The sequence below is a fragment of the Microtus pennsylvanicus genome, chromosome 8, assembly GCF_037038515.1.
Source record: "Microtus pennsylvanicus isolate mMicPen1 chromosome 8, mMicPen1.hap1, whole genome shotgun sequence".
NCBI lineage: Eukaryota > Metazoa > Chordata > Mammalia > Rodentia > Cricetidae > Microtus > Microtus pennsylvanicus.
The window spans coordinates 75932038-75955707 of NC_134586.1; the positions used below are offsets into that span (position 1 = coordinate 75932038).

General features: G+C 38.5%; 1 protein-coding gene across 3 annotated transcripts; it reads right to left on the reverse strand.

Moving 5' to 3' along the window:
* Positions 1 to 578: 578 nt before the first annotated feature.
* LOC142856432 (uncharacterized) lies at positions 579 to 23670 on the reverse strand. 3 transcript variants are annotated; one of them, XM_075983888.1, is made up of 5 exons: positions 22733 to 22860; positions 10434 to 10660; positions 5591 to 5717; positions 5332 to 5392; positions 719 to 4193 (listed from the first exon to the last, which is right to left on the reverse strand). In XM_075983888.1, exons 2-5 carry the CDS (start codon positions 10482 to 10484, stop codon positions 2360 to 2362), a joined length of 2073 nt encoding a protein of 690 aa, XP_075840003.1. In that variant the 5' UTR covers positions 10485 to 10660; positions 22733 to 22860; the 3' UTR covers positions 719 to 2359. The 3 variants fall into 3 exon arrangements, with proteins under 3 accessions (XP_075840002.1, XP_075840003.1, XP_075840004.1); XM_075983889.1 differs by having other exon boundaries at positions 10434 to 10745; positions 22733 to 22856; XM_075983887.1 differs by lacking the exon at positions 10434 to 10660 and having other exon boundaries at positions 579 to 4193; positions 22733 to 23670.

Below are 23670 nucleotides of genomic sequence, written 5' to 3' on the forward strand. Positions count from 1 at the left end.
CTCCAAAGTGACTTTCAGCACGTAAAAATTAATAAAAATCAAAAGTGGGACCTGTGGAAGACTTACTGCTCCCTGAGTCAGTTTTGCCCACCCTATTGTGCTTGGCTTCTGCTGTTCAGATTTGTCAAATACTAATTCTGCAGGGAGATATTGCTCCATTGTTACTGTGTTCTGAACATTCAGACTTTTCTGCATGTTGCAGTTAGAGACTTTCTACCTGACATTGGACCATGGTAAGGTTGCCTAGTAAGTTGCCTAGTTATGCATAGACACACAAAGAACTTTCTCATTTCCCCTACCATATGTTTACCTTGATTATTCCCTTTATCAGAATTCTATCTTGTCTCCTTTTCTTGTGTCTCTTGTCCCTTCCCATTCTCTCTCCCTTGCCCCCAGGGTCTGTGCTGACTTAGCTGCAGGCCAGGGCAAATGATGACTGAACTTACCTAAACGTGAGATGGCTAGGAAATGAGTCTGAGCAGCCAGGAAACAAACAACCTGCTCCAACAGAGGACATAGAAATTCTGCAAAAAGCTACAGCTCAATCCTTTTATACAAAGTTGTCAAAAATGTCAGAGAAAATGTAGACTCATCTATAAATGTTGCTATCAAAACTAGATATCTAGCCAACAATAAGGCAATTAATTTTGATATCCCATTTGATATAAAAATTAACTCAAAATAGATCAACTATATGTGGGTGTAACAATTAAAATAATAACTGATAGAAGAAAATAGTTAAAGCTATTATACTATCTGTGAGTAGTTGCTTAGCTCTGGTTAGTGCTGTTGAGCTTGTAAAATAATGAGTAGTATAGGGATGTTAATCATTTGTAGGTATTTGCTTTCTATTTTTAATGCCAGGTGTCTGTCACATGTGATGTAAAGACAACTCAGACTCCATCTTTCCTCTTTGCATTTTTGGAAGAAAACATTACCAAAACTTGACAGATGAGTGAGGAAAGTGATTGTTTATTAGCTTGGTATCAGCAGAAGCAAGAGAAACCTCCCATGCACAACTTGGTAGATAAAGTCCCTTCAAAGAGCAGTGGCAGTGGATCTAGTACAAAGTATTCTTATGGATTCCCTCACATACTCCCTTGTACACCTGGCTACAGTTCTGTTCATTTTGGGGTTCACTAGTTAGCCCCACATTCTGGCACCATATGCTGGTGACCGCCCCATGTTGGGCACCATATATCTGGAACTGGCCTCAACAAAAAACACCTCTTACCAGGGTATGGGCATGGGGATGTAGAAATATTAGTAAAGAATATGAAGACAAAATAATAAAACAGCAACCATAAAAATATTGGGAGAGCATTCCTCTGACTATTGAAATTATTCATGCTTAATTTTCCATATAGTACTATACCCCAAAACAAAAGCGAGAATGTAAAGAAAGACTTCTTTAACATGATTCAAAAGATAACTTGAACAGTCAATTATTTTAACACTTTGAGGCATCAAGTCATTAGCATTATGTTGTTTAGGAACTAAAGCCACTCTAGACCAAGAATTCCAAAGGCAACCACTTTGTAGGAAACCTCATATTACAAAACAGGAGGAAAAGAACACTTAGATATCCTGAATACCTGTCAGGATAAAAAACAGGCTCTAATTTTGGCCCTTCACAAGCAGTTGAGAGGGAGCATTCATGTCTCTGCTGCGATTTGATATAGAATTATGTCTCAGAACAGAGTATGACTAGACTATTAAATTCTCACTGAGTGAAATGAATAGAGAGTAATCCAGAGTATGTGTTCTCTAGTTTGTATAGTGACCTGATAATAAATTACATCAAGACAGAGTATGAATACAATATTAATAAGTTCTCAGTATGTGAATTCATAATAATCCTCAGAGTATCTGTTCTGCAGTATGTGTTCGTTTGTTTATTTTTAGATTTGTTGACATGCAAAAATTTGATCACAATGAGTACATTCATAGGTTTTCTCACCAATACAGATTGTTTAATGTATTCAGAAACTATTGTGACATTAAATACTGTAACACACTAAATACATTCATAGAATTTATCTCCAGCATATGTTCTTTTAAGCCTTCAAAGATCATTGAGATATGCAAAGAATTTACCACACTGATTACATTCATGGATTTTTTAAGGTACATGTTCTTTTATGCATTTCAAGATGACTGTGACATACAAAGGCGTTATATTATTGATTACATACATTTGAAAATAACCACTACATGCAAAGCTTTACCACACTGATTAGTCAGATTTTCTCTCCAGTCTGGGTTCTCATATGTATAAGGAGATGGCTGTGACATTAAAAGACTTTATCACACTGAGTACGTTCATAGGGTTTCTCTCAAGTATATGCTCTTTTATGCATCAGGAGGTGACCATGACATCCAAAGGCTTTCCGATCTGATTACATTCATAGGGTTTCGCTTCAGTATGTGTTATTTTATGCCTTTGAAGAACATTGCGATATCCAAAGGCTTTATCACACTGATCACATTTATAGGGTTTCTCTCCAGTATGTATTCTTTTATGCATTTCAAGATTACTTTGGCATGTAAAGGATTTACCACACTGATTACATTCATAGGGTTTCTCTCCAGTATGTGTTCCTTTACGCTGCTGAAGACCACTGTGATATCCAAAGGCTTTAGGACATTGATTGCATTCATAGGTTTTCTCTTCATTATGCATTCTTTTATGTTTTTGAAGATGGATGTGACGTACAAAGGCTTTACCACACTGATTACATTCAAAGGGTTTTTCTCCAGTATGTGTTCTTTTATGCCTCTTAATAGCACTGCGATGTGCAAATGCTTTACCACACTGATTACATTCATAGGGTTTCTCTCCTGTATGTGTCCTTTTATGTATTTGAAGATGACTGTGGCGTGTAAAGGCTTTACCACACTGATTACATTCAAAGGGTTTCTCTCCTTTATGTGTTCTTTTATGCCTTTGAAGATCACCATGACATGCAAAGGCTTTACCACATTGATCACATTCATAGGGTTTCTCTCCTGTATGTGTTTGTTTATGCAATCGAAGATGACTATTACATGCAAAAGCTTTACCACACTGATTACATACATAGGGTTTCTCTCCAGTGTGGGTTCTTTCGTGTATTTGGAGATTTTTGTGACATACAAAGGATTTACCACACTGAGTACATTCATAGGGTTTTTCTCCAGTATGTGCTCTTTTATGAATGTGAAAATAACCCTGACTTGAAAAGGCTTTACCACACTGATTACATTCATAGGGTTTCTCTCCAGTATGTGTTCTTACATGGGTTTGAAGTGTACTGATACATGAAAAAACTTTACCACACTGATTACATTCATATGGTTTCTTTCGAGAATGTGTTCTTTTATGCCTTTGAAGAAGACTGGGATATGTAAAGGCTTTATCACACTGATTACATTTATATGGTTTCTCTCCAGTATGTGTTCTTTTATGAATGTAAAGACAACTTTGACTTCCAAAGGCTTTCCCACACTGATTACATTCATAGGGTTTCTCTCCAGTATGTGTTCTTTCATGTATTTCAAGATAACTGTGACGTGCAAAGACTTTACTACAGTGATTACATTCAAAGGGTTTCTCACCAGAATGTATTCTTTTATGCCTTTGAAGATCACTGTGATATGCAAAGGCTTTACCACACTGAGTACATTCATAAGGTTTCTCTCCAGTATGTGTTCTTTTATGCATTTGAAGACCGCTGTGACATACAAAGGCTTTATCACACTGATTACATTCATAGGGTTTCTCTCCAGTATGTATTCTTTTATGTCTCTGAAAACCACTGCGATATGCAAAGGCTTTACCACACTGAGTACATTCATAAGGTTTCTCTCCGGTATGTGTTCTTTTATGCATTTGAAGATGACTGTGACATGCAAAGGCTTTACCACACTGAGTACATTCAAAGGGTTTCTCTCCAGTATGTATTCTTTTATGTCTTTGAAGATGACTATGATATGCAAAGGCTTTATCACAGTGACTACATTCAAAGGGTTTCTCTCCAGTATATGTTCTTTTATGATTTGGATGTCTTTTGGGCTTCACATATTGCTTACACTCATATGTTTTCTCACTAGGATTAGTTCTTTTATGCCTTTGAAGATCACTGTCACATGCAATGGCTTTAATACTTTGAAGGTATATGGCAGTTTTCCCTCCAGTTTGACTTCCTTCATGCCTGCAAGGATAATGGCATATTTAAAAGTGTTACCACATCCAATACACTGTTAAATCTTTATAACTGTAACAAATAATTTTTAAATTTGTTCCAATTTTTAAAAGGAATTAGATCTTAGGGTTTTATCACTGTGTTTATACTCATACTGTATCGATTTACTAAGGATGTTTGGAAACATCGAAGGTACCTTTGATGGTAAGATCCTTTATTACAGCAGTCACATTTACAGAATCATTTTTCTATACAAAAATTTTTACATATTTGAAGAGAATTTGAAAAGCTCAGATCTTTAATATCCTTATTGTATTCATATATTTTCCTATACTGTGAAAGTTACTACATTTGCTAAGTGAGCTAGGACAAACAGGAGTATTACTTATTTCTAGTATTTTTGGGGATTTTCTGCAATGTGCATTTTTTGATGTATTAATATTGAAACAAGAAAACAAATTACTTAAATACTTGAATGATTTTCAACAAGCATGCTTAACCTGGGGACTGCTACATATCTTCTAATTACTCTGAGAGAGAAGTATGTTATGTCTTTCCATATCTCTATGCTCATAAGCCTTGTATCCAGAGTGACATATGATATACCTAGTAAAGGAAAATTAAATAAAAAGATTCCAATTGAATTAACAGAGTTTGACCCTCTGTAATCATTGACTTTTAGTATAGCGATTAAGGTTTGGCCACAAGTTCCCCTTTACTCTTTACTCTAATTGAACCCTCAATAAACTTAGTACAATCACATCAAGCATATGAGACACATAAGCTTCAATATGTACTATTTGCATATTAGAAACTCTTGGAGACATACTTATCACCACTTCAATGTTTATAATTTTTGTAATGTGAGTGGTATGAAAAAATTGATTGACAGTTCTATAGCATAGCTCTCATAATGCTATAACTCAAATGGTGATATCTCTTAGGACACTTAGCTTCTTTCTTAAAAGCATGGTGTTCAAATGCAATTCATACAGCTGACATTGAGGTACATGGTTTTGTGACAATGTAATAATCATTGATGCACATAAAGTGTCATTATTTATTACATTGTTTTTGTTTAAAACTTCCAATACACACTACAATTTCTTCAGAGGAACATTTGTATCAGCTTGCCCATGAAAGTTACCTTTCATATCTTCTAGACCATTGAGAATGATTTTCAATATTATGGTCTTCCCAAGTGTATCCTAAAATATAATATCAGAAAATAAATGTAATATTGAAAATGATGTAAAATTTTAGTTACTCTCTTCCCTGAACCTTAGAACCATGCCTGATTTATTCAACCAATTGTTCTCCTTTCTTAATAAAATTAGAGAAGAACATCAATAACCAATAAACTGTTGTTCCCTTATTTTGAAACATAAGAGGAAATTCAGTCTTACCTATAATAGTGAGGTTCCTGTAGGTCTCCAGCATAACATCTTTGTAGAGATTCTTCTGGGAAGGATTCAGCAAAGTCCACTCTTCCCAAGTAAAATCAATATGCACATCATCATAGGTCACTGCATCCTAAATTTTCCAATATACATGTACAATAGAAAGCATGATGATGACAACATTGTAAATGTATAATTCTTTGACAGTATACTCACATAATTCTGTGGCTTACCCCCAATTATTTCATACCATAGACATTTTAATTCAGTCACCAAGTAACTTTTGAAGGAAACTAAATAGGATGATGTTCACCTCTATCATTTCTATACCCTTTGAATGGAATATCACCTACAAGAGAAATTTCTATAAACAAACATAGAGACAAGTAAACAGATCAGAAGTACAGAGGACACATAGGAAAAACTGAATGAACAATTAATTACTGCATACAAAAACAAAGAACAAGATGGGCAAGCTTGCCTTTAATTCCAGCACTCAGAAGGCAGAGGCCTCTCATTTAAATGCTGTAAAAGTTTATTCAATCATGTCCAGGACTTCAGGATTACATATTAAGAACCTATTATCTATGCAAAAATCAGCCAAAAACAAACAAACAAAAAATCATAGAAAAAATACATAGGTGTTTGGTGAAATTCCAAAGAGTTATGCATTAACTCCAGCTCTGTATTCCTCTTCCCAAAACCTGAAGTGTGCTAATTTAAACTGTAAAATCAATAAAACTTTACTAAAGGAACTGTATATTTAAAAAGTTACAAATTAAGACATGAAAACATTAGCAATATAAATGTTGATAACAAGTAAGCAACACAGGGCAAGAAAGAGGGCTCAAAATAAGGGGAAATCACTTGCTTGCATATAGGTGTCTTCGATTATCCGTACTGAAAAGGGAACCACAATTATTTATTAGTTCAAGCTCTGAGTTTCTGGGATCATGTTTTGATCACTGTGAGAACCAGGTACCTCTATGGTTCATATATATGCATACAGGAAAATTCTCATATACAATAAAAAATTTCAAAACAAACATTACAGGAATCCAGTGTCTCAGACAGTTCATGCATTATTAATATCATAAATACATGCCATTCAGGAAAACAAAATGATACGCTCTTAAAACTTTCTATATTCAAGATATGGGGGAGTCTCAATACAACGTCATATGTTTGACAGAGATAAAACGATCAATCAATAGTATAAAAACAAAGTATGGAATGTTGGCCCACATTTAATCACAACATTTGGGATCCAGAATCAGAGGAACTCTGAGATTGAGGCCAGCCTGGTGTACAGAACTACTTTTAAAAAAGTTAGGGCTACATGGACAAAAACCTACAAACAAGAAGATTCAAACAGCAGGCTACTAAACTACCTTATAACAGAATAACAATAATTTATACTGAGTCTTATGTAACACATTATGTACTGTAATAGTAGTGAAGGCATGACTGCACAAGAAGGAAGCTTACTGATTAGTATCAAATATAAAACAGTACACAAAGAACAAGAAATAGGCTGAGAGACTCAGATCACATCTCCAATGAGGAATTCCATCCAGAAAGTCTCCTTCTACTAATGATTTCAAAAACAATCAGCAGAAAGTCACCAACAAATGGTACATATTCACATGCATCTTCCTATTTGGGGAGGTGTTTAATTTAATCAATTACTATATGACCATGGTCATCCATGAAGAATATACTGTAGTCACCTCAAAGATCCCCATACTCTGCAAATGGGGCATACAATGTTTAAATGTCCAAAGTCTTCTGTGACACTGAAGACAATCTCTTGAGACTGGCATCTTGTAAAATCAGAAAATGTGTTACATCTTTGAAACATATAATGACATCAAATACCATTACCACATTCCAAAAGAGAAAAATGGAGACACACCGATGGAAGATTGGACCAAGGCAAAACTGAAGCACAGCAGCACAAACATCAAATCCTGATGCTCTATCTCAGATGCATGCAACTTCTGTTTCAAAGGACTGAGATAATCTTATGCCTGTAACTTTTCATAAATCACTCTCTTTGATTACTCTCAATCCCTATAGATAGCTTGCTCTCCATGGAAGATGCCTCATTGCTTAAGTATCTCAATATCTTGAGGTCTCAAAATGCAATCCAGGCTATTGCAAAATATTATTTTAAGGTAAGTTTTATTTACCTAAGTTCTGGAAAAATTCTTTCAATGATGCAAAGATCTGTTGTATTCTTTTATGCTGAAATTTTTAACTCTGTGAAGCTCTGATGCTTTGATTGTCTTAAGCACCTGATTTTGCTAACAAAGAGATGAACAGCTAATAGCTTATTAGGAAAAGATATGAGGGTCTGGAAGGCAGAGAGAATAAAAATGAGGAGAAATCTGGGAGGAAGTAGGAAGGAGGAACAAGAAAAAGATAGGGCACTAGTGGCCAGCCACCCAGCTACACAACAAGCTAAAGAGTAAGAGGTCAAGAAAGGTATATAGAATAGAAAAACATAAAAAGCTAGAGGGAAAAGATTGATGGAATAATTTATGTTAAAAAAATGTCTAGAAACAAACCAAGTTAAGGCCAGAGAGTAATAAGTAATAATAAAGCTCTGTGATTTATTTGGAAGTGGGTGTCAGGGTTTCCCAAAGAGCTAAATCAACTGCGTACATTTTAGTGCCCAATGCGGGGCTCAAAATTCATGGCTTAAGAGTTTCTGCCTTATAGTAGAAACCCTTGATCAGTAGGTATATGAAAATTCTAACCATAAAAAAAGTCTGCAAGCATCACAAGAATCAGATTCCCAGCAATATGAAGGTAGAATGTAGTTCTTGAAACACAATTTCTATATGGCTTCAAGCTTAATGGTTGGTTTTCATAAATAGAGAATCAGGAGGAGCCTGCAGCCAGCGTTACCAATGGAGGTCAATGCTGCACAGTAGTTTAAAGACTTATGTTGTCAAAAAGGCTAAATGATATTCAGTTAAACAGGTTCAGATTGAAAAAAAAACCTGTAAAATGTTTCCAGTGTATTTTACAATTTGCAAAGGCTTTAGAAAGCAAAGACAATAGGTATAGGCATTTATAGAAATATCTTTAAAAGTAGTAAAGTCTTTAAAAGATAATAACACTAATAGAAACGTAAAAAGTCATGTACAGATAAGAAATACACAAGGAGTCAAGATCCTGTACTGTATTGTGTTGATTCTGACCTTTTTGATGGCTATGGGCACCAGATAGCATGGGATTATAAACAGCACTACAAAATTGAAACAATTTAGGTATTTTGGGTTATCTTTTTGTTACTATTGCTTTTATTGAGCTTTACATTTTTCTTCACTCCCCTTCTTTCTACTCCTCTCTCCTTCTACTCTCTCCTGTGACACTCACACTCCTGATTTACTCAGAAAATTTGTCTTTTCCACCATCCAATGTAGATTCATGTATGTCTTTCTTAGGGACTTCTGTTGTCTAGTTTATCCGGGGTTGTAGATTCTAGGCTGGATTTTCTTTGCTTTATGACTAAGAGCCACTTTTGAGTGAGTCCATATTATATTTGTCTTTCTTGGTCTGGGTTACCTCACTCAATGTTTTTTCTAAATCCATCCATTTACCTGCAAATTAGAAGATGCCATTACAATTTACCTTTGTGTAGTACTTTATTGTATAAATCTACCACATTTTCCTTATCTATTCTTCAGTTGAGGGGTCTCTAGGTTTGATGGTGGAAGCATTTAGTTGGTTTCCAGCTCCTCAGAACAAAAATAAACAGTCAGAAACCATATTATTTGCAATACTGTTTGACCAATATCTTAAGTGTATTTTTAGCTCACCATTATCACTTAAATTAACCAAATTTTATTACTTAAATTGTTTCCTAATTATCTGAGAAATCATTATACTGATTTCCAAAGCAATTGTACAAGTTTACAAGACCACCAATGGAGAAGTGTTGTCCTTATCCCATATTCTTTTCAGCATAAGCTTTCAACAGTGTTTTTTTTTTTTTTTTTGGCCATTCTGGCAGGTATAAGATCGAATCTCAGAGCTGTTTTAATTTGCATTTCTCTGATAGCTAAGCATGCTGAGCATTTTCTTATGTGTCCCTCAGCCCTTTGAGATTCATCTGCTCAGAGTTTTCTGTTTAGGACTGTACCCGATTTTTAGATTATTTGATCTTTTGTTGTCAAGTTATCTTAATTTTAAAATATGAGTCAAATCTGTTAAATGGAAATAAAAAATATTTTTGAGAAAAGGTTTTGCCTTTGTTTCCACAGCAGACTAAATTCTGTCAATTTTTTAAGGAATGACATTGATCAGGTTTAATCAGGGTAGACCTCCTAAATCTTGAGAAGTGATGACTATGAATAAAGATTATAGATGCTTTTCCAAGTACTTGGGCATTATCTCTAATTTTCTCAGAGAACCATAAAGATGTCTTCACCCATATTTAGCAAGAAGTAATCTAGAGAACATGACACCCACATTTCGAACAGATAAAATAGGTAGGCTTTTGGTTATTTGGTGGGCTATACATGCATGTTATCATTTAGGGGAACCCAGTATTTTGATAAGTATTTAAGTTATTTTTGTTACTGTGCATATATATTTTTATTCTTATTTAAGGTATGATATCTGTGAAACACATTTAAAAGTATACGATAAAGTTCTAGTTTTTGAAAGCTATTATTAAAAACTATTTAGAATAATCAGGAAACTAAGGTTAGTAGTTAAACACTTATAACAATCAAATATATTAATGTTAGGAATTTTTTCAGAGTCCTACCAAGATATATTTAGATAGACAAATGGTTTCCGAACACTTAAAAGATGTACAGAATATGTTACTTACTTGCTTAAAAGATGATGGGTTTTGAAGAATCTCCACTGGAGTTGCTTTCATTCTGGCAAGCCTAATCACTGGTTGAAAAAAAACCCACTACTACTTTGGGCTGCTCAACGGTATGCTGTGCAGATTTTACAGGCAGGTCCAACAGGAAAGTGATTGCTGAACATTTTCAAAATAAGGCAGAACGATGCTTTGGGATTTCTGCTTCACAGAAGAGACGGCCAGACATTCTGCAGGACTCAGAGGAAGGTAATTGATGAGCTTGGCCACTACAAGGATAGTGCTTCACATTCCCCACTTCAGAGAAAAGTCTTCCTGTATTTTGAAAATGGATGGTTTAATGTTGCAAAGGAACATTGGTTGAATGTTCAGATAGCTCAGTATCTCTGTTAGGGAATATTAATTCCATCTCGGGTCTAGGATGGAGTAAAGACTAAATAATTAGAGTTTCACTTTACTGTAGCTATGATAGCAAGTAAGCTAAGTATCAAACTTTGAAGTCACTAAAATGGGATGGATCATGGAGTGTTTTCTCTGAAATTGATAAATACAAATGGACTGAATATTGTAAATGTAATTCTTACTTGGTAACTGCTTTTGTTGTACATAGTTTTAGTAAGTTAAAGTTAAAATATTTCATTTTTATTTAGACAAAAGGGGGAGAAAGGTTGTGAAATATTATTTTAAGACATGTTTTATATTTTTGGATGTGGAACATGCGTTACAATGGTGAAAAGATGTGCTGCATACTTTTAGGTTGCATTTGTTTAACTCTGTAAAGCTGCGATATTTTGCCAGTCTAAAATACCTGATTGGCCTAATAAAAAACAGAACAGCAAATAGGTTGGCAGGAAGGATAAGAGGTCTGGAAAGCAAAGAAAACAAATGAAAGGAGAAATATGGGAGGAAAAAAAGAACAAGGAGCAAAAAAAGAAGAGGACACCAGGGGACAGCTACCTAAGTAAACAACAAGCCATAAAGCAAGAAGTAAAGAAAGGTATTAAGAGTCGAGAAAAATAAAGGCCCCAAAACAAAATGTCAATAGGATAATTTAAGAAAAACTGCCTAGAAGCAAGCCACAGGCTGGGAACTTATAAGAAGGGATAAAACTTCTTGTTTATTTGGAAGCTCCCTTGGCATGCTTCCACGAACATAAAGGAAGAGAGAGAAAAAATTACAACAACCAGGCTTCATCCTCACAGTTTCATGGAATGAACTCTCAGTCTCTTCACTGGGTTTCTGATTATTCCAAACAAAGATGCCTGCAACAATGCTGAACTGTAATTACAGACTAAGAACTCATTACATTTTTATTCTTTCTTGTTTGCAGGAAAAACACATGATGGGAGATACTGAAAAGTTCAACTCTATTTTGTTGTTTTGTTTTGATTTTCGAGGCAAGGTTTATTGGTAACTTTGGAGCCTTTCCTGGAAACAAGCTCTTGTAGACCAGGCTGGCCTCAAACTCACAGAAATTCTTAAGTTTGACTTTGTAATTGGCGTAAATACTAACACACTTGAATCACAAGTGCAGCAGGTTTGCATGAAGCTGCTTCTTGGGACTAGGAAACACTCTGCTTACTCCTTTCATACACTGAAGGTTTAGATAGATGGAGTCTTACCCTTAAGGCACCTAGCAAAGTTTCCATTCCATAGCAAGAGCCTTTTCTATAGTGGTGATAAACTCCTTAAAAATAACCACCTGTTTCAGCAATTTATTGTGATATGAAACTATCTTTTCATTTTCATTTATTTTTGCCCAAGTTGTCCCTTTCTTTTTACTGATGACCTGAATGAGGCATCAATAATAGCCATTCAACAGATTCAGTATTCCATTTAAGGAATTAGCCTATTATTTTTAATTCTGCTGTACTAAATTTCCAGGGCATAGGCAGAATATGAAAGACTGTGGGCTCAATATATCATATAAATGACCTCAAGTATAATTTTCTATGGTGCCTATTTAGATTGAAATCCTATAATATCAATCTCCTCTTTCTGCTCTTACTCTTAACATTCCCATTTTCCTGGTCCTATAAGAACAGCCAATTAAGTTCTAAGTACAACTTTCTACGGTTTTTGCCACCTAAAGTCATGATATATACAATGCCTACGTTCCCAAATATTGTTTATATATGTTCTTTTACATTTAAAGGGGGAAATGATATAGGTATGAATAATTTGCATTGATATAGATTTTAAGGTCAATTTTGTTATATGTATTTCTGATCTTGATTAAGGTATTGTGATTGTGTACTTCATTTAAAAATGTATTGTATAATTAGGAAATATAGGTTGTTAATGGATAATAGTCAAGCTTGTAGTCATGTTAGTTAGATTTTCTAGATATATAGAGATATATTTCAGTTAGATAGGCATTCTTCATATCTTTCAAAGACTGCAAAATATGGCATTTAAAATATTTTAATAACAGGGCTTTTCATGACAATGAGACACTCTGCTCCTGGCAGCACCAGTCTACTTCAAGGAGATGGGCATCGAAGAGGCTCCTTATGGAGTTGGTTAGCCATTTGGGCAAGAAACTGCTCTTGCCTGGACTGATGCATAAACTGGACACAAAGAAGCTGCAGAAAGAGGACTGCTAAACTTGCCTAAAGGTGAGATGGTCTTTCGTGGTTCCTGACTCATGAAAGAGTCTGCGAGACATTCTACAGGACACAGCAGATAGTGACTAAACTGTCTTTGTAATTTCAAGCTTCATGGAAATGTCTGCTGGATACTATGGGCCTGTAGGCCAAAGATGGATGCCCCAACGGTACAGAGAAACTTTGGGTGACTGTCCAGGCAGCGAGATGTCTCTGTCATTTCTAGAGTTTTCTTATTTCTTGTTTACTTAGGTAGTATTATATCCTTCTGGAGTCTGATGGAGTTGAAAAATAGATAGTTATAGTTTTCCTTAGTTATGATACAAGATAAAATAGATATAAATATTATAACTGTAATTCTTGCTTAATAACTGTTTTGTTATATGTAATTTTACTATGTTAAAGTTAAAGCCTTTCTTTTTTGTTTAAACAGAAAAAGGGGAAATGATGGAGGAGTTACTTTCATTTAATAACGAAACTGCCTTGGCCCATTTGATAGGACAGAAAATTAGGTAGGCGGAGTAAACAGAACAGAATGCTGGGAGAAAGAAGCTGAGTCAGGCAGTTGCCATGATTCTCCTACCCGACACAGCCGCAGGTTAAGATCTTCCCTGGTAATCCACCTTGTGGGCTATACAGAATATTAGAAATGGGTTAGATCAATATGTAAGAGCTAGCCAATAAGAGGCTGGAACTAATGGGCCAAGCAGTGTTTAAAAGAATACAGTTTCCGTTTAATTATTTCGGGTATAAAGCTAGCCAGGTGGCGGGGACGCAGCCCCGCCACTCCTATTACAACATCTCCTCTTTCTGCTATTACTCTTAACATTCCCATTTTCCTGGTCCTATAAGAACAGCCAATTAAGTTCTAAGCACAACTTTCTACGGTTTTTGCCACCTAAAGTTATGATATAATTACATTCTTACAAAAGAAACATTCCAGGTTCTGCATAGGAAAAACAAATCCCTTTTGTTGTTTCTTTAATTGTGGTATAACTTGTGTTTTTGCTGCTGTGATTAAATCTGATAACCAGAAGCAGCTCAGGCAATGAATAGGTTTATTTGACTGATTGTGTCAGATCACACTCCATTATTTTGGGAACTTAAGACACTAACAATTAAAGGCAAACTCCTGGGCAATGATTGTTTCCTGGCTCTATCTCTTGCCTAGTCACCATCTCATGTGGAGATAGCTTCCATTTCTAATTCAGGCCCACTTTCTTAGGGAAAATGCCACTCACAACGGAGAAACCTGACTGCATGAATTATCAATCAACACAATCTCTCAGAGACACATTTTCTGGCTATTATGAAAAAAGTCACTGTGAACATACTTGAGAAGGAATCCTTCCGGAATGATCTTTTGGTATTATATACAAGAGTAGTATAAGTGGGTCTGGAAATAGACTGATTCTCAGTTTTGTGAAGACTGAATATTGTTTTCCACAAGGCTGTGCAACTGTGTACTTGCAAAAGCAATAAATCCCCTTGTTCCAATGTCCTTTCCAGCATTAATTTTCATTGCTGTTATGTACTTAACCATTCTGACAGGATTAAGATGAAATCTCACAGTAGTTTTAACATGTAATTCCTTGATGGCTAAGGGTGGTGAAAATTTCTTCTTGTGTTTCTCAACCACTTTAGAAATGTCTACTGAGAATTCTGTTTGGAGGTGGACACAATTATAATTGGATTATAAGGTTTGTCATTGTCTTATTCCTTGAGTGTTCTTTATTAACATAAGTGAGGAAACCCAGAAGCACACAGACAAACATATACTCAGAAATGTAAATTAGCAGTTAAACAAGTGCAATCATGGTAATCACAGTTAATCCGAGTACAAGATATAGATACACAGAGGCTATGCAACAAGAACAGATCTAGGGGAAATGCAGGGAACTCCCTGGGAAGATAATCTATAATAGATTTTGTGGGTGCACTAGAAGCCAGTGGGGATGGGAACAGTAAAAGTCAGGTGAGTGAAGAAGGTATGGAGGAAAAGATGAAAAAGAGAGATGATGGGAATAGGAGAGCTCTCAAGAGGGGATATAAAATTAGTGCAGTGAAAACGTTATAGAACCTATAACCCTCATTAGGGCTGGTAGTGATCAAGATTCCAGAGGCTAAATCTTCTGTAACTATATAAAGCTCACAGTAGGTCTGGGACACCAAGCCAGCCATAAAACATTTGATACACGTATTTCCTGACTGTAAAATATGCAGGGGAAATGGTGGCTCAGAACTGCTATAGTGGCTAATAACTGGTCTAACTTGAAGCTCAAATTCTGAGAATAAGTGAATGTCTGACGCTGCCTGAATGGCCAGGAACCAGAATTTAAATGACTCAGAAAACTATGGTAGAATCAAATACAACTAAATAAGAAAAAAAATCAATGAATGGTTCAACCTATTTTCAGCTATAATCATAGATTGGCACTTAACCCAATATTTATCAGAGAGTCTTCTTTTGGCAGCTCATGAAAGAACCTGCAGAGATCCCTACCCAAACATTAGCTTGAGCTATAGAAATTCTATAGAAAGAGGGGTTAGGATTGTAGGATCCAGAGGGGTTGACGAAAAACATGGCCCAAAGAATCAACTAAGCAAGACTTGTAAGGGCTCAGAGAAATGTAAGTGGCAATCATCGAGCCTTCAAGTCAACGTGCCAGGTCTTCTGCACACATGCTGCTATGGTTTTCTAGTTTATGGATTTGTGGTTGTCCTAATAGTAGGAGTCCTATTGTCTGTGACTCTATTGCCTCCTCTAGGTACATTTTTCCTCCTATTGTATTGCCTTCTACAGCCTTGATATAAGAGCTAGTACCCGGTGTTACTGCACCTCGGAATGATGTGTTTGGCTGATATCCCTGGAAGACATGCTCTTTTCTGAAGGAAAATGGTAGCAGTGGATCTTGGCGAATGTAGATCTGGTGTTGGGGAACAGAAAGCAGTGCAAGAAGGGGACACTGCAGTCAGGATGTTTTGTATGAGATAAGAATACAAAAAATAAAGAAAAAAATGAAAATGCATTTAGTCTAAGTTCAATGATTCTCACAATCTATAACAACCTAAACAGTACAAATGTCCAATGTCCCTTCTGCAATCTTTTAAACTGTCACACCTTGTAAAAAATCAAGAAACAAATTAGTGATTTCCAACATATAATGGCACAGTATATATTCCCATTCAGAAAGAGAGAAATATGACTCTGTTCCAGATCCCAACTCAGGCAAACATCCCCTGCTCATATGCATGCTACAGAAGCCACAAGAACAGGGAGGCAGTCCACCAGCCCATGAAACTTTTACATTCCCTATGTTCTCACAGACACAAAATCCTCCACCAACCCTACAGTTGCTATCCCAAAAGCATGTCTCCACCCCCGAATTGAAAGACTTTCCTGTGTTCAAGTGAAGCCCACATCAGCAAGAAAGGTAGGCCAACCTGACTCCCTGCTGGATGAGAGGACATGACAGCCCCGTCCCAACACTATCCCCAATCCTTCTTCCTGGCTCATCTCTGTGTCGTAGCCTCCAAATTGGGTGGAGACCATTCACTCATATAAAAAACACACCATCTGCCAGAAGTCCATTTAGGTCACCTACCCACTGGCCTCTCCCACTCTCCCAGTGTTCTTCTATACTATCCCCAAACTCCTTCCCCTCTTCCTTTTTTATATCCTCAAACTTTGACAGTTGTTCCCACCTGAAACAAATGTCACACCTACTACAAAATTTTCAATCACCAACTTTGGTTGAGAACCCATGATCAACTATAGGCCACACAGAACAGAGAAATCGGAAAGCAAGAGAAACTAAGGAACAAAACACCCATTTAACAGAGACAAACTAAAAAATCAGCACATAGAACCACAATCACCTCAAACTCAGATACCTGGACACCAGCATAAGAACACAAAATCAGGATCAACCAGATCAATATGTCACTACCAGTTTATGATTAGTTTTATGAAGAAGACATATGTCCTTAAAAAGGAAGTGAATGAAGACACAAAGGCAACCTACTGACTGGGAGAAGATCTTCACCAACACCGCAACAGACAAAGGTCTGATCTCCAAAATATATAGAGAATTCAAGAAACTAGACTTTAAAATGCTAATTAACCCAATTAAAAAATGGGGCACTGAACTGAACAGAGAATTCTCAACAGAAGAAGTTCAAATGGCCAAAAGACACTTAAGGTCGTGCTCAACTTCCTTAGCAACCAGGGAAATGCAAATCAAAACAACTTTGAGATATCATCTTACACCTGTCAGAATGGCTAAAGTCAAAAACACCAAGGATAGCCTTTGCTGGAGAGGCTGTGGAGAAAGGGGTATCCTCATCCATTGCTGGTGGGAATGCAATCTTGTGCAACCACTATGGAAGTCAGTGTTTCGGTTTCTCAGGAAATTCGGGATCAACCTACCCCTGGACCCAGCAATACCACTCTTGGGAATATACCCAAGAGATGCCCTATCATATGACAAAAGCATTTGTTCAACTATGTTCATAGCAGTATTATTTGTAATAGCCAGAACCTGGAAACAACCTAGATGCCCTTCAATGGAAGAATGGATGAAGAAAGTATGGGATATATACACATTAGAGTACTACGCTGCGGTAAAAAACAATGACTTCTCGAATTTTGCATGCAAATGGATGGAAATAAAAAACACTATCCTGAGTGAGGTATCCCAGACCCAAAAAGATGAACATGGGGTGTACTCACTCATAATTGGTTTCTAGCCATAAATAAGGGTCACGGAGTCTACAATAGGTGAATCTAAAGAAGCTAAGTAAGAAGGGGAACCCAAGGAAAAACATATAGTTATCCTCTTGGCTAAGGGAAGTAGACAAAATTGCCGGGGAGAACATTGGGATCTTGGGGCTGGGGTGGGATGGGGGTAAGGGGAGATGGGAAGAGAAAAGTTAGAAGGGAAGGAGGTGGGGCCTTGGGGAAACAGGAGGATTGGGATAAAGGAAGGTTGGACAGGGGAGCACGGAACCACAATTCTTAGTTAAGGGAGCCACTTTAGGGTTGGCAAGAGACCTGACCCTAGAGGGGCTTCCAGGTGCCCAAGCCGAGGTCCCCAGTTAGTTCCTTGGGTAGCTGAGGATAGGGAACCTGAAATGACCCTAGCCTATAGCAATACTGACGAATATCTTGCATATCATCATAGAACCTTCATCTGGTGATGGATGGAGATAGAGACAGAGACCCACACTGGAGCACTGGACTGAGCTCCCAAGGTCCCAATGAGGAGCAGAAGGAGGGAGAACATGAGCAAAGAAGTCGGGACCACGAGGGGTGCACCCACCCACTGAGACAGTGGGGCTGATCTACTGGGAGCTCACCAAGGCCAGCTGGACTGTGACTGAAAAAGCATGGGATAAAACCGGACTCTCTGAACATGGCGAACAATGAGGGCTGATGAGACGCCAAGGACAATGGCACGGGGTTTTGATCCTACTTAATGTGCTGGCTTTGTGGGAGCCTAGCCAGTTTGGATGTTCACCTTCCTAGATATGGACGGAGGGGGGAGGACCTAGGACTTACCACAGGGCAGAAAACCCTGACTGCTCTTTGGACTGGAGAGCTTGGGGGAAAGGAGTGGGGGGAGGGGGAGAAGGGTGGGAGGAGGGGGAGAGAAATGGGAGGCTGGGAGGAGGTGGAGGTGGAAACTTGTTTTTTTCTTTTTTTCTCCTTTTCTCAAAAAAAAAAAAGGAAGTGAATGAATCCCTTAAAGAAAGCAAGGTAAAAATAATGAAATATTTTCCAAAATTATTAATTTCCTTAAAGAAAGCAAAAAAACAAAAACAAAAAACCAAGCAATTGATAGAAATGAATGAACGTGTTCAACACCTAAAATTAGAAACAGAAACAATTTTAAAAATGGAAACTGAAGGAATTCTGGAAATGAAATACCAGGTTATCATAAAGAACCTGGAGAGGCAAGCTTGACCAAAATAATATAAGACATGGAACAGAGAATTTCTATCAATTGAACATATGATAGAAGAAATGGATTTATTAATCAGGGAAAATACCTGGAAAATCCTGCTGACAAACATAGGTCAGAGTCAACTGTTGTTAAAGAAAAAGAAGTCATAAATTAGAAACCAATGAAGTGTCATGGTATGCTTGGAAGCAAGAAGAGAATATGGATATGATGGAGTTATAATCTCAAAATTAATTTTGAAATGTTGAAACAGACTTTATAGCCATGTGGTCCAGACTAGGGATTAGAGCATATCAAAGAGTTCTCGCACCATTTCTCTAAGGTGCACATCTTAAACAAGAAAAATAACAGCTTTTTTAGGCAGGGTCAGAACATTCTGCTTCTTTGTCAAGCAGAACTAAAATATCTGCATAGGATATCTGCTTAATTACACCTTCTGTATTCATTGGATCAAGATAACCTTTCCAAACTGTACACCCACACTGATCTGTGTTCATTCACATGACATAAATTAAAACATGCTGGGAAATTACAAAATCACTCCCCTGACGTCAATCAAGTCCTTTATCATAATGCTGACTCCAAGAGCTGGCTGCCTACCCTGTTTCCCCTGCACTTTACAGAATAAATTTTTCCTCCTATTTTGGTCAGAAGACAGAAGCAATCTTGCATATGTGGATTTTTTTAATGTGACTACACTGCACAGTTGACTAAATGACTCAAACAGATTATTTTAAAACTGAGATAGATGGTACAGTCATGCAATTTAAGAATATTGAAGGTGAAATATAGACGAAAACATGGCCCATTTCTTGAGTGCAACAGACTGGAATCAAGGCAACCCAAGTCAGCCTAAGAGAGCTTGTCTCAAACACAGTTTTTCCAACAGGATGGAAAACAAGAGTTCTACAATTAATATGCCTTCCCTTTGAGAAATAACTTCACACAAAAATAATTAACAAAGAAAAAAATCTCTTGGCCGGGCAGTGGTGGCGCACGCCTTTAATCCCAGCAACTCGGGAGGCGGATCTCTGTGAGTTCGAGACCAGCCTGGTTTACAGAGCTAGTTCCAGGACAGGCTCCAAAGCCATAGAGAAACCCTGTCTCGAAAAACCAAAAAAATAAAAAAAAGAAAATATAAAAAAAAAGAAAAAATCTCTTTATTGATGGTACACATCCATCTCTGCGTGAAGCTTAAACAATTCAAAAGAGATAGGGAATTTGTAGGTCTAGAAACCCAGGCAGAGGGGAGGTTAAGCAGCAAAGATATACCCAGAACACTTTCTTAAGTACACCAGTGGCATGAAACCATGGCAGGGTCCATGGTGAAGGTCCCAGAGGATGAGGAAGATAGGACAAGTAGAAGGTAGAGAAGCGAAAAGCAGCTGAGCAGTGGTGGCAAAGGCTTTAATACCAGAATTCTGGAGGCAAGACAGGCAGATCTCTGCAAGTTCGAAGTCAACATGGTCTACAAGAGCTAGTTCCAGGACATTTTCCGAAGCTACAGAGAAGCCCTGTCTCGAAAAACCAAAAAAATAAAAGAAAAAAGAAAAGATAAAAGCTAGGGTGGGGATTTCTTGCACATGCTAAGTTCCATGCCAAGTAAGTTTCTTAAGAATAAAATCTTGTATCCAACTTCCGGGGGGAGGGGGGGTGGAAGGAAAGAAAGACTTCAATGAAGTCAGCAGAAACCCTCACACTTAGTACAAATTCAAGGGGAGGCTAATAAAACAATGCTACACAAAGGGAATACGGTGTATTAGGTGATCGTTACTAAAACCAAAAAGGCCTAGGGATGGTAATGCCTCTGGACGATGAATGGGGGCCAGCTGGCCTGGGTCTGAAAAAGCCTGGGATAAAACTGGACTTGCTGAACATAGCGGACAATGAGGACTACTGAGAACTCAAGATCAATGGCAATGGGTTTTTGATCCTATTGCACGTACTGGCTTTGTGGGAGCCTAGGCAGTTTGGATGCTCATCTTTCTAGACCTGGATGGAGGTGGGTGGTCCTTGGACTTCACACAGGGCAGGGAACCCTGATTGCTCTTTGGGCTGACGAGGGAGGGGGACATGATTGGGGGAGGGGGAGGGAAATGGAAGGCGGTGGCAGGGAAGAGACAGAAATCTTTAATAAATAAATAAATTTTAAAAAAAATTTAAAAAGGCCTTGGGATTGACAACCACAGCTCTAAGGAGTTCTCAGAATCCATAGCAACCCTTCCACAAGGGCCCTGACCCCAGGGGATTACCAAAGTTGCTATGTTCAAATGTTAATACATTAGACACCAGGAAATCTTCCACAGCCTAGGCCCCAGGCTGTTATTCTCTCTCCCAAGAAGGTCCCTTCTCCCTGCTGGAGAGCCTAAACAAAAGCTTTAGTGGATCAGGCCAGTCCTTAACACAACAGTGTTTTATTTTTCAAACAGCTGTCACCTGGTGTCATATTACCCATCAGGCAGAACTATGCTTTTCTCTAAAAGAAAATGAAACTTCAGTGGCACACCAGGATTTAAAGTTGGTTGTGACCCTGTTATTCCCCTTGAGTAGCTTGTTAAAGGACTGTTTTTGTGGTATGCAGATGGACCTAGTGCCAGGCTATAAACCAGGGAAGACTTCTTTGTAAAGGTTTGGAGCAAAATGTCCGAAAAATCCTGTTGAACAAATGTGCATTTAGTATCCTAATCTCTAACAGGCCTGGTCAGCATATGCCCTGTTCTCTGGCAGCAACAGCTCCTGACAGGATAGAGCCTCCTTACAAGGGGCACCAATCTGCCTGGTTCTCAGGCAAAAAGAGCAGGGGCAGAGCCTGACTTGCCAGACTCTCTGTGGGGCTGAAAGGGGTGATGAGGGTCACAATTCAGCCACCCTCCCCACGGGGCACCAGGGAAAAACACACCCACTGAGTAGGGTGTCTGTAGAAGCAGAAACTCCTTTATTGGTATCAAGCAGGGACTTATATAAGGTTGTGATGAGGGCAGAGAAGCTTGGGATTGGGCAAGGTGGAGTAAGGAACAAGGGCCAATAATACTTTGCCATGTTAGTGGTAGCTGGGCAGAGGCAGGTCTAGGTCCGGTAGTCAGAGACAGGTCTTCAAAAATCTAGCTAGACTCAGAAAGTTACACTAGGCCTCAGGCCAACTCAAGTTAGGATCAGGAAAATACATTGGGAAATATTCAAGACCCTGCTTCACGAGGCCTGACAAGTATACAGAGACAGCCCTACCTCCCTTAAATTCTACTTTTTGAGACTTAATATTTTCTAAGTATTGGTAAATCGTTTATATTACCAATTCTCTTCTACATCACGGCGCAGAAGTGGAGGGTTACCCCACATATGGTTGATTTCACAACCTCCACGATATTAACAGTAAATGGATCTCACACATGAAGGTGAAATGCACAGTGCTGAACACCTAGAAGATACTAGAGAAACTAGACCTCCATGAGTTTGGCAACCTGCTTTCCATGAACGCACTAAAAGTATGATGTTGACTAGAAAGAGGTTTCTCCACACAGCTCCCTGCTCCCAATGCTCTGAGCAGATTCAGCCCACAGTGCCAAGTTATTCAGAGGCCTGCCCTATTCAGGGAGTTGCAGGCACCATATTCAACTTGAAAGGATGGGGAATTTGGCTGCAGTTTTCCATGCATAACTGGAGAGGAACCACCTTACTGATTCCCGCACCTCACCATCTGTAACTCCCAGTCCAGGGACAGCAGCCCCTCACTCACCATGCCGCGGTTTCCTAGCTTTCGCAAGCGCTCCACGCAGTTTCCTGGAGGAGTTTTAGCATACAACACAGACTCCACTTCCACTTCACTGCCAAGCTGGAACCAGGAAGGGTCCTCCACTTCTGACTGGCAAGTTACCTGGAGTTCCTGATTGGATAGTGATGCCTGAGTGACAAGTGCACCTCCCATAGGGTGAGCCTCTTCTTAAAGACACAGCACAGTATTTGCTGACCCTGCTTTCCAAACCAGACAAAAACCTTTTCTAGATCAGTGGGTCTGTGGTTTTTGATAGCACTTGCCCTTGGATCTGGTTCCAGACCCTACCATCTTCCTGTAGGCACTTCTTCTTCCACCTTGACACGCTTGGCTGTTTCACAACCCATTTACTATTCTTTGTGGATAGAATAATTCCTTGTCACAGGCGTGGAAGGATATCCAGAAGAGATTTAAGGACACAAGATGGAATATTTGTTCTGTGGTTCAATGCTGAGGTAAAAGTGAACTAAAGGTGCTTTTTTTCCTGGGTGTCACATGTACCTCAGAAAATCAGGAAAGTAGGAACCAGGACTTGGTGAGGGCGCAGGGCAGGTGGTGAGCGAGGCGGGAGCCATGGCAGGAGGTGGTCCTGGTGGGGCAAGGCGGGGTAAGTGACTCAGTCTACAGGCCCAAGGCTGATGTGAGGAGGGGTGAAGCGGCGCCGGGAATGGGCAAACCGGAGCAAACGAGCTTCAAGCTGACCAGATGAGGGTGTCAGCGTCCCCAGAGTGGAGCGTGGGGCGGGTCCATCTGCAGAGCCCAGCGGGCCAGGGGTCTGATATCTGGGCACAGTGCGAGTAGCTTCCAGCCCTAAACTTGTCCACAACAGGCGACCGCGGGAGTGAGTGGGCGGGCGAGAGGGAGGGGAAGGCTGGAGGACGCTGAGGCGAACCGGTGGGCAG

Excerpts from the sequence above, each read along its gene's own strand:
- LOC142856432 (XM_075983887.1), bottom strand. The coding sequence starts at position 22,921 with ATGGGAGGTGCACTTGTCACTCAGGCATCACTATCCAATCAGGAACTC. Across the intron at positions 5,393-5,590 it reads CAGGAACCTCACTATTATAG|GATACACTTGGGAAGACCAT; the intron begins GTAAGACTGAAT and ends ATTATATTTTAG. Across the intron at positions 4,194-5,331 it reads TGGTCTAGAAGATATGAAAG|GCATGAAGGAAGTCAAACTG; the intron begins GTAACTTTCATG and ends TTATCCTTGCAG.